Source organism: Ceratotherium simum, chromosome 25 (genome assembly GCF_057802395.1).
Source record: "Ceratotherium simum simum isolate JZ-2026a chromosome 25, ASM5780239v1, whole genome shotgun sequence".
Taxonomy (NCBI): Eukaryota; Metazoa; Chordata; class Mammalia; order Perissodactyla; family Rhinocerotidae; genus Ceratotherium; species Ceratotherium simum.
Window position 1 is genome coordinate 27,885,537 of NC_141924.1, and position 12,084 is coordinate 27,897,620.

A 12,084-nucleotide genomic window follows, 5' to 3' on the forward strand; every position below is an offset into this window, starting at 1 on the left:
TTGCCATGTCCCCATCACAGCGTAGGCACTAAGGAACTATTCTGTGAATGATGAAGAATGCTAGCATTTACTCTTCTCAACTAACCTGACATGTGGGAGCACTTGTGAGTTTAGTTGTTATTGATTTTAGAATTATTATTGCCCTCTTTACTACACAACAGGTGGACAAAGAGAGGCTCAGCAAAGCCAAGTGACTTATCTGAGGCCACACAGCTAGCCACTAACTGGTGCAGTTGGAACACGAACACATTTTTGCTTTGCCTTCCAGTCTGACGTTCTTTTTTCTTGTCCTTTATCCAATTATTTACGACTCTAGATCATAAAGCATTCTTCTTCAGTTCAGACTGTGCAGAGCCTCCTATGGCATGAACACTATGTCTCCCACATGAACAAGGGAGACTTCTAAAATGTTTCCCTTCCCAATGGTCTCACATCTTTATTGTGGAACATAAATAGACCAGTGAGGGGAACCTCAAACACGTCTGGGAAAAGATTAATCGTAGCCAAGTATGACTTCATGGTGGAGGAAGCAGCCCATGACTCATAGATTATCTGGTCTCCATAGATTATCTAGACTCAAATGCTACCCTGAGTGTGCTGAAGAGGCCTCCATTTGGGGTTTCTACTAAGACATGTCACCTCTGCATTTGGGAAAAGAATGACAGCTCGTTCATCAATGGGTCTAGAGATGCTGCTTGCAGATGCTACAGTCTAAATGTATGACTAGAACAAAAGCTATCGAGACTCACTAGTATTATAGACAATGGTGTGTTCAACGCTTTGACATTCGAATAGGAACATGGATGGATTCTGCCAGCTATTTTGGAGGAATCAGGCTTCAGCTTGCAATACCAGCTTTGTTTATCTTCTGTTTAACATGAAGATCTAAAGATCCATGAGAGGTTACGTTCTGGTTTCTGGCTTGGCCAAGGAATTACTAAAATAAGGTAAAAATAACAGGTGGATCTGTCAGGCAACTTACACGAACTTTCTTGGAAGAGCTGGCAACGGTGCTTGCACCCTGGATGCCTTTAATTTTGCAGAGGATGGTGGTAAGATTCTGATTTCTAGTAATGTTTTCAAAATTGCAATTTAATGGCCCCTTTTCTGGATGGAAGAAAGTAATTTCAATGTCTTTCTTGGAAATGTTGAAGTTATCATTTTCTTTCTGTGAAGAACAAAGAGAAGACGAAGAAATCAGGGTGCACTCGGAAACTCACAAACATGAGCACACCTTTCCAGCTGGGGCAGGGGCACAGCTCACGTGAAGAGAGAGAGACGTACTTGAATTCTTACTTCCAATTCTGTGTCCCCCTCGGGTTCAACCCGATACCCTGAAAATCTGGGGTCCTCAAGATACTGCAAGCTTCCACAATCCAGATAGGTCTCCTGGACCCTCAGCTTCACAGTGACATTCGTACGCACTTTTGAATTCTTTAATTGAGGGGCTAAAAACCTGCAGTAAGTCGCCATACAATATTCAGTGACCTGTGAAGAAGAAAAGAGCATTGTAACAGCTTCATTAATGAATCCCAGCTCTCAGGTTTAAGAACTAAGTGACCCAGACAACTGAACTTCTCTGTGCTTCTGTGTTTTCTCATCTGTAAAATGGGGCCAGAGATACTACCTGCCCTCACAGGGTTGAATTAACCCTAAAACAAATTAAATGAAATGAGGGCTCATTAAACTAAATAAGGGCCACGTTAAATGGGATTACACATGCAAAAATGCTTAGAATAGTGCCTGGCACACAGTAAGCTAAGCAATCAATGAATGCTAACTAATATTATTATTAATATTATTAGCAATAACGAAAGCAGCCAGAAGGTTATGCAATGGGAAAAAAGGGTATGCAGAAAGAAGTAGGCTGGAGAAAGGGGAAGACTTTGCACCAACGGGCCTGTGTGTCCTTCAAGCCCTCAAGGCTGAGTCCTGGGGAGCTACAGGAAGGGAGGCGAGCATCCCTCAGCGAGGCCCGCGTGCCGCTGGCTGATTCACTCTTTGCTGGGGAAACTCCTGCTGTGCTCTGGCAGGAATCACTAACCACAAAGAGGAAAGGCTTTGCGGGCCTAACAGAAAATAGGAGAAAACAAAAGTAGAAGGCACAATGCGTCCCCCACGAGGTGAAGAGCACGAAGACCTGAAACAAGGCAGAAAGTGGGGCCTGCTTTACAGGTTTATTAAAAACCAACACACACAAACATTGTCATTTTCAGGTATGCAGAGAGACAGGCAGAGAGAGCTGGTGGGAAAGGGGAGGCTGACAAACGTTTTTATTTTTTATTTTATTTTTATTTATTTTATTTATTTATTTTGTGTGAGGAGGACCAGCCCTGAGCTAACATCCGATGCCAATCCTCCTCTTTTTTTTTTGCTGAGGAAGACTGGCCTTGGGCTAACATCCGTGCCCATCTTCCTCTACTTTATATGGGACGTCACCACAGCATGGCCTGACAAGTGGCGCGTTGTTGTGCGCCTGGGATCCGAACCGGCGAACCCCGGGGCCGCCGCAGCGGAGCGCGCGCCACCGGGCCAGCCCCAGACAAACGTTTTTAAAGAAGAGCAACTAACATGTGAAAAGAAGTCTGTCAGGTGAGATGTTTTCCTTTTTATTTTGCTCTCTAATACTGGATATTAGGGTAGAAAGAGGCAGTAGGTGAGAGATCTGATGCGAAGTGCTGAGATCTGGACATTAAAACCTTCCTTCCCCCTTCACTCCTTTCCAAACTACAGCCTCGAGTCTCTTGTTCACACTTCGAGTGATAAGATGAACACCACGAAACCCACCGCCTCTATCTTCTCAGCAGCTGTAAGCCCAGCAGGCTGGCTTTTTACTGAAGATGACTTCTAGAAAGATTACCGGTGACGGGGTCACCCTAACCTCATTATCCTTAACTCTCTAAATTTCCATACTAGTGACCAGCTCCCACCATCTGAAATGGTCTTTTTCTCTAGTTTCCGAGCAACTTCTTGGCCACCGTCACTGGCCATATTATTTTCTTTCACTCCTTGAAATGAAGCTCCTCTGCACGATTCCACATCTCTAGCTCCACCCTCTCCCCAGCACTCTAGACCTGCCCTACTGACAACAGCCCAACGGACCGCTCAGCCCGGAGGACCGGCTGACATCTCAAACATATCTGAACACTTGCATTAGCATCCTCATTGGTCTCCTGGCTTTGTCTCAGTTACTGCCTCTCCAAACGATCCTATTCACCACCGCCAAAATAGTCATCAAAAAAGGTGCCATACTCACGTCACTCCCTGCTCCAAGACCTTCCATTGCTCCCTGCTGCCTACAGAATCAAGGGCAAAGTTTTTGATCTGACACTCTCTTATGGCCCAATGTAGTTTCCAGCCATCCCTCTCACTCATTCTTGACCTGTCCTCATCCTCTGCATCTGAAATTGCCTCCCTGCTTCCACCTGTCCGAGTCCTACCCATCCTGCTCCACTCTGCAGACCTTCTTCATTCCATCCACATTTAATTTCTCTTTCATGTGGAATCACAGTGCCTTTTTGGACTCAACAGGTTTCTGAGCTGGCAGGGAATCAAAGGACCTAGAACTTGATGACATCCTGTGCTCTCAACTTTCAATCCCAGTGTAAATTTGCAATCTGCCTCCATGAAGCCAGTATGACTATCTTATTTACCCTTTGTCCTTGCACTCAGCAAAATGATTTGCCCACAGTAGGTGCTCAATAAATTCTACTTGATTTAGGAACAGCTTTGGGAATGGAGAACGAGTCCACTCACAAATCCAGGCAATGCCTCTGGTCAGAGGGTCTATCTACACAAACTATTCAATGGGAAGCGTTCACATCATGGAGATGTGGCCTGGAGCCAGATACAATGAGAGGCTTAGAACTGGCTTTGAAGTGTGTCTGTAGGCGGCCGTGTGTACAACAGGCTGAAAAGATGACTTAGGAAGGCCTCCTGTATGTAGGCCTGAACCCACACTAGTCCCAAGCAGAGGCCAGGTCTGTGGCCTCTCGCAGACGCATCAACTTTGGCAGGAAGTGGTCAGACTGAGCCCCAGAGAGGCTGCTACCCTCACATCTCTCATCAAAGAAAGGGAGACAGAGGAAGAGAAAATGGGAAAAGTTTAGAAGTGTACTCAGAGGCCCCAACCTGTATCTGAAATCATTTCCCCTCTTGCTTCTGGTGTCAGAAGCTTCAATCTAGAGGCTCCCGAGAGAGTGACAAGGCCCGTGGGTGACTCCTGTTGGTATAAGAACTGGGTGAGTGGTGGGGACCAGACCCCTGAGTGAGGAGATGAAAGGCAAGAGAAGGCAAAGTCAGAAGGAAGGGACCAAATTGGGTTAAAGAGACATGGCAAGAGAAGGAGAAGCATATGACAAGATTTCTGGGACTTTACCAGGTTACTTAACCTCTGAACCGCGGCTCTCTCTGTGTAATGGGAACACCACCACCTACTCTTCACAGAAATGCTCTTCTTTACATCACACCTTAGCCACTCACAAGGCATGTTCACACATATTCATAAACATTGTCTCATTAAAGTGACTTGCCACAAATCACACATGGAGGAAACGTCAGGTCTTGTCATACCAAGCTCATTCCTCTTTCCTCTGCGTCACAACCTGAAACGCTCAACTACAAGTATAAGGTCTCATCATTTCCACACTAGCACAGATGGTATATATCATGCAACAGGTAAAAGTTTATAATATCAAAGGCCTAGAAATAAAACATATCCCCCAACATATTTTAGTGTGACGAGAAGAAAGTCATCCTTGAAAATATTATTACAAAGCAGCCGAAGACTTACGTTTTCTTTTAACTCAGGTGAAATGATTAAGCTGTCAATTACATCAAAATTTCTGCCCATGATGGTTATATTTTGACCACCACTAAAAGGAAAAAAGTAACAATCAGAGTTTCATAGTCAACACACAGGCATTTTGCATTTATGAACAAAGCTACCAATTTATTCACATTTAGTATTAAACTCAGTTATGTTTGAGAGCAGATTAGTGAATTTTAATTTCAAATGCTGGACAATTTTAGAAGTCTTTTAACGATACTGGCCACAAATTCATAGTTTTTAAGATACATAAATATAAAAATTCAAGTCAGATCCCGTTTTAATTCTAGGAAAATGCCCAAATTCTTTTATGGAATTTTGAGTTTTGTTGTATCATGTTGCCACATTCATATAGTGAAACCTTGAAAAGGTTTCACTAAACAGAATTTTGTTTGATTGCTGTTTAATCTATATGAAGATTCTTCAATCTAACAATTTGCAAAATCAAAGTCTCAACCTACCAATTATATTTTATTTAGAGAGACAGGGAACACTTTGGACAAGGTAAAATTATAAGTGTCATTAAAAGTATTAATTCTTATTTTCTAAATCATATAAATAGCAGCTACATTCTCTCTCTCCAACACCAAGCCAAACGATTTCACGTATTCTCGGTGCATAATGGCATATAAGCAAAGCAGTCATTAGATGTGAAATAAACAGCTGTCCACAGGTCTGGCTGCCCTAGCATCTCCATTCACACAAGTTGCTAGACACTCATTCCAGGGGACAGGAGCCTGGGTATGTCAGCTGCGTAGGCTGGCCGAGCCCCTGATGACAAGACCAGAAGGTGGGCATGAGCAGGTCAGTTTGTGTAGGGCAGAGGGAAAACATTAAGCCTTGAACCTTCCAGTCATGACGGCAAAGGGCTGAGTTGGCCTCATGCCAGCCTATCGCCATTACTAGAAAACCAAGCCAAGCGTGCTCTGCTGATAGCCAGACTGCAGAGCTATGTTCTTGCTTAAAGTGCAGCCACCCCAGAGCAACTGAGAGACAAAAGCTCAGAATGTCACATTAAGAAGCCTCTTATTTTACGGTAAAGCAGAACTCTGTGGCGGTCAGAGCACAGCACCCTGGGCCAGATGGCCTGGGAGCCTGGGCAAGTGGCTGGAAGGCTCCACGCCTCAGCGTCCTCATCTGGAAAAGGGGCTACCCATAGTAGACCTCTTAGACTCGTGAGGATTAACCAAGTCAATAGATGTAACACACCAGGCACATGAGGAGTGTCGCAACAATGTTTGCTTTTATTTACAGGAAGGAATTAGACCCAGAGTGGAGGTGTGCCATGCCAGAGCCTTGGTTTTAACATTTCAGTTTTCCTCATGCAACTGTTATGGGCTGAATTGTGCCCCCTTCTCAAATTCATATGTTGAAGTCCTAACCCCCAGTCCCTCAGAATGTGACTGCATTTGGAGACAGGGTCTTTAAAGAGGTGATTAAGGTCAAATGAGATCATATGGATGGGCCCTAATCCAATATGACTGGTGTCCTTATAAGAAGAAGAGATTAGGACACAGACATGCACAGAGGGAAGACCATGTGAGGACACAGGGAGGAGAAGATGGCCATCTACAAGTCAAGGAGAGAGGCCTCAGAAGAAACCAGCCCTGCTGATACCTCGATCTTGGACTTCTAGCTTTCAGAACTGTGATGAAATAAATTTCTGTTATTTAAGCCACCCAGTGTGTGGTACTTTGTTATGGCAGCCCTAGCAGCCTAATACATCCACCTCTCACTTAATCTTAAATAAGAATATTAGAAGTGATTTTTCCTCTTTTTTCTTTCTTTTTTTTTTTTTACAAAGCTTCATCTGTAGTTTCACCTAAATAGTATTTTGAAAATTAGCTTCATGCTGTGTTAGGTGAAGAAAATATCTTTCAGCTATATTCTAAAATCTGAATGTGAATTTAAATTCAACTAGGAAAGAACTTTTTTTCTTAATATACTGGATTTATCTAGAAGAATTTATTTTGGAATATCCATCTCTCACTTAGGGAGCATCTTTGAAATTTAGGTAGCTCCTAATATTTCCCCCAAAGAATTCAAAACAGCTTACTCTAAGGGTTATAAAATGAAAAATGTAAGAAAGAAGACTTGCGTCATGGGCAGGAGTGAGACGTAGTAAAGAGGGTTATTATCTGTCTGTATCAGAAATCTAGGCTAAGAATATGTTGTTACTGCAATTGAACAAACGTTTTAGCTGTGAGTTTCCTGGCAGCCACAGCTAAGAGTAAAACAGGATATGCTCATAGCGTTCACTGTGACAATGGGAAGCAACCTGCTTGTCAGGTATGAATTTGTTTTCTAGGAATAAATCCTAAGAGGAATTCTGTGAGAAGAATTTAGATCTCACTACTATTTCTATATTTATTTGAGTGAAATCTATGATCTTTATGTACGTGACCCTTTTAACCACAACAAGAGAAAAATATGAATCTAGAAAGTACCTGATCCAGGTTGTAGCAGGAAATATGAGGGAACACTGGGGCAGAGCAATATAAGACAAGGGTCCTACAGAAGAACAGTTCCCGCCATCGAACTGGATACACACATCCTTCATTTCTTTTCTGCTTGATGGAAGAGAGAATATCATGTGGGTGTCATTTGGCACATGGCTGACCTGTATCCTAGAAAGGGGTAGAAAAAGAACTCTTAAATGACACAGACACTTAGTACAACTGATTATGCAAGGCGACAGCATAAGAATTTCACTTTGAGCTACAACAGTTCAGGAACTATCAGGAGAACAGCTGCAGGCAACTGCTGATTAATCAGGGGCCACTTACCCAGTCTGGGTATTATCTGGGGCTGGGTTCCTCTTTCTTCTGTGCATTTTTATCTTTTTATTTGCATTTCCCTTAGAAGTGGGGAAAAAAGAGGATGTAACCATTGCCCTTAAGAAGCCCTAATACAAAGCGGAACATGGACTGGGTATTGAAGTATATTAAGGAATTACTGTCAATTTTGTTGAATATGATAAAGGCACTATCCTTATCTGTTAGAGATAGAAACTGAAGTATTTAAGAGTGAAAGGTTATGGTGTCTGGGATATGCTTTTAAAAAAACGCCAGCCGCCACCCTTCCCTCCCCTCCAAAAAGGAGGAAGAGATAGATGAAACAAGACAACATGACGAAACAAGGCATGCTAAGTTTTGAAGCTGGAGGATGGGTGCAGAGGTTCATTACACACTTTTCTCTTGTGTATGTTTGGAAATTTCCATCATGAAAAGCTTAAAAAAAGAAGTCCCAGACAAAGCTCTGGGAGGGTAGAACCCAACCCCAGGCAGATATGGGAATTCTGCCGTCCAAAGAGCAGAAGGCCCGTGACAGAAGTCCATGCCAAGAGCAGGGGGGTCTCTGAATCAACCAGCATCAGAGTCAAGTTGCCTCCCAAAGGGCCTCCAGACTGAAAATGAGCTGAGACTGTTCTGGGTGCTCCTGACATCCACAGGGCGTGCCCTTGACACTCTGTAGGAGTCAAAGCAAAGCCGTCTACAACATTCCCTGTGTAACCTGCAGCTCCCTCTGTGCACCACGTCTACATGACCCTCTAAAGGACAAATCATTAAGACAGGGTTGTGTCTGAATAATGCTCAGTATAATTATGCTATGTGAGACTCTATTATTACCATCTAAAGGATATGTGCAGGGCCGGCCCCGTGGCTTAGCGGTTAAGTGCGCACGCTCCGCTGCTGACGGCCTGGGTTCGGATCCCAGGTGCGCACCGACACACCGCTTCTCTGGCTATGCTGAGGCCGTGTCCCACATACAGCAACTAGAAGGCTGTGCAACCAAGACATACAACTATCTACTGGGGCTTTGGGGGGGAAAAATAAATAAAGGATATGTGCATGATTATTAACTTTAATGCACATATCCGTTAAGTAGTAATAATATATTCTAGCAATAAGACAAATTCAAAAAACACTTGAATCAGTTTTTGCCTACACTATCTCAGATTTACATTCTAAAGTTTATATTCAGAGCCAGACTCTAGGAGATTCATTGTAAAATGGCTGATGATTAAAATTCAAACCTGTTTATAAATTTTGGAAGGAGAAAGATAGAAATGTGGGTCATTCCACTACGATTTTTGTATTTTTCTCTTTGGAATAATCAGGCATTTAAAAAATACCATATTAAAACAGTTTGGGATTACGGCGTGAACTCAGATATAGGATTAACTGGGTATTATGTTCACTGCTCATGAACTTGTTGGGTTCACCACACAGATGTGGTTACTGAAATGCTACATGCAGAAAGGTCTCTTAGTCATTTAATTTAATAACTGCGGTATCTCAAGACACATTCAGAATTGAAATGAGAGCATAGAGAGTCAGAAACAGGGTAATGCTCTGAAAAATTACTTATTTTCCAGTGAAGTTGATTGCCTTTCAGTGAACACACAGGTGTCTAACTTCACAGATTTCGCTACACAAAATGAAAGATTTTTGCAATAAGCTATTTAGCCAGGATAAACAACACAAAAATACCTATGTTGCATAGATACAGCCACTAATGTGTGCTTGATAATTCCGGTAAATAGCAGAACAAAGGAAAGTGACTGATGAGCAGCTTTTTCCATCAGGATGACAGACATCCCAAATTTACTGCTAGGAGGGGAAGGGGATGGCAGTTACATGCAGCAAATGAATTAAAACAGAAAATTTAGTAAATAAGTGTGGCAAATTAAAATGATGTACAAATCTGTTTTAGTAGTTAAAAACCAAAACACCACGCTTCAGCAGATTGTCTTCAATGCATTTCCATGATGAGAACTAGCTCAGTATTATATTTCACGTAGACTGTAACATCTTTTACTTCAAATTAGGCCAAACTTATAAAAGCTAACAAGCAGAAAACTCATATTATCTATTGTATTATTATTATTACATCTCTTTGGGGGCGGGTAACATTTGCACAAGGATGTCAGTGAGACACTGAAATTTTTTCTCTCTCAAAATTTCATTGAAAGGATGAGTTAGGGGGAAAGAAGTCATAGAAATAATGATTCTCAAGCAGTACACTGACCAGGTATTTGTGTTGGGGTGTTTTGTTCTTTTTTTTCCCCCCACTACTAATATATGTCCCATTTAGTTATCATTTGAGGCTGAAAGGAATCCAATAAAGAGAAGACTACAAAGAATAAAACGGATCAGGAAGTTTCTTTTTTCAACTTTGGGCAATATATTGGAAGAGGTGTCATATTTTCCCATCAATTCTGAGGCACTCAACTATTTCTCTAAGTGGATCATTTAAAATGATGTTTGCTACTCAAAATGCTTGATTTTGTTAATGAAAACAAATCAAGACCCAAAACAGACAACATCCTGAAGTTATTGTGCACTGAGATTTCAGGCATAACACGGGACAGATTCTCTCACAATTAACTTCAGATGTGTTGTTTAAATTATTTCACCTATGGAAATTGTTATATCAAATATGCAGACTGGCCCATTTTGGCACACAGAAATAATTTGACTATATAAAGATTATAATCACAGTGACATAATTTTGGTATAAGTTTTAGCTTTTTACTATATTACCAAGGATAAATTACTAATATTTCAACTTACACATCCTTATCACAAGTACTGGTTCCTTTCAGGATCATTGTGATGTTAGATGCCTTGGTAAAGTTCGCTCCTGTGACTACCACGTTACTTTTCCCTAAGGTGGATATCTTCTTTGGCTCAATGGACTTAATGTAGAAGACCTATTGGAAATAAAAGATTAAAACACAAGATCAAAGCTAAGAAATGGCACTGTTCCAAAAAATCTGTTTATGCGCTACAGTTCGAAAAAATCACTGGGAAATTACAACATTTTGCAAACACAAGCAGACAGTGTTTAATGAAATCAATGAATTCAAGGAAGAGTGCTGAAGATTCATGTCTCTCAACATGCGACAGCATGAGGTCAAACCAATTAGTCTTTGTCTCACAAGACAGTTGAAAATACAGTTGAAGAGTATGACATTCTGTCTGAAGAGTGAGATATCACTAGAGTCTTAAAAATGCTCACTGCCTTACAGCCTCTGGAGGCTCACAATATAACAAAATGAAGGAAAAGACAAGGAGTCCACCGACCACAGGCCAACCACAGACTCATCATTAAGTTGGAATAAATGTCATTCTGGATAAATTTAATTCCCAAGAAAGCAGTTCCTATTTTGTGTTTGTTTCAGTTAGGCTACTTGCATCAGGGGTATTCTGCAGGAAAAAAACCTTGAGAAATCAACTAGTTTAGTCACCCAATAACAAGTAGTTGGATGCCTAAACCATTATGGCCAACCGTTTCTTCTCCACAGCTTACAGATACCACCATCTCTTCCTTGGTACCCATCACAAGCTTTATTAGGCCTTTCTTTATCAAGAACGTTTCCCTTGGAATCGCTTCATATCACCTACGTGGCCCATATCATGTAGGCTTATGCAACTTACTTCTCCATTTGCAAAGTCTAACCAAATTCCCCTTAAAAAAGCCCTTTATTTGAGGGCAAGAATCATTTTCCCTTTCAAAGACAAAACAATCCTGATTTCTTTCACTTTCCTCCTATAGATGCTACCGTCGACCATTTTATTGTTCTTTTGTAGACCCTCTCCAGCCAAGTCTGCATTCTTCTACAATATGGTGACCAAAACAGGATGCAAGATTCTAAAATTCTGGCCAATATAAAGTATGGCAGATATTTAGCATGAGTAAATTTCAAACCCACACTCTTGACATTTGAAAACGACCCCCAGGTCTAGAGACACATAGTCATGTGAAATTTGGCTAAGCCATAGATGCCAAGTATATCCACGTAGAGGATAAGGTCTAGGAGGAAGCCACTTAAGACACTGGGAGAGCCTCAGTCATGTCCAACACCTACCTACCACCCGCTTCTTGATGCAGCCTAGTATCCTCTGCTCCTTTGTATGTGTAATGCTCATCACGATGGCCTAGCTGGGCTGCTGGGGCTGCCCACCCTGCTGAAAGGAAAGGTTTATCATTCTGCTCCTCAGCAAACACAGGCGCTATATGGTAGAGTGGTCACCATCACTCATTATTACTATGGACTGGTTTTGCAGATTGAGGTAAATTCATCGTTAATGTCATCACAGCAATGATGTAATGTGACAGAGAATTGATTTCGGTGGCAGAATTTATTTTAATCACTTAGTAAAGGACTTTAGCCCCGTATTTATAGAATCACGAAGGGCCTGAAAGGGTCACTTTAATTATTCTGTTATACTTGACTGCATTTTATGGAG

At 41.7% G+C, this 12,084-nt stretch overlaps 1 protein-coding gene across 5 annotated transcripts in view; it reads right to left on the reverse strand.

The window, feature by feature from the left end:
- PLXNC1 (plexin C1) overlaps positions 1-12,084 on the reverse strand; it is a 146,130-nt gene that overhangs the window by 53,615 nt on the left and 80,431 nt on the right. For 3 of the 5 annotated variants that reach the window (XM_087449099.1, XM_087449101.1, XM_087449098.1), the window contains exons 10-14: positions 10,405-10,544; positions 7,276-7,455; positions 4,793-4,874; positions 1,285-1,488; positions 983-1,168 (exon numbers count right to left, since the gene is read on the reverse strand). In XM_087449099.1, coding sequence (XP_087305225.1) covers positions 983-1,168; positions 1,285-1,488; positions 4,793-4,874; positions 7,276-7,455; positions 10,405-10,544 — 792 coding nt within the window. The remainder of the gene's footprint in view (positions 1-982; positions 1,169-1,284; positions 1,489-4,792; positions 4,875-7,275; positions 7,456-10,404; positions 10,545-12,084) is intronic. The other 2 variants (XM_087449102.1, XM_087449100.1) reach the window with 2 other exon arrangements.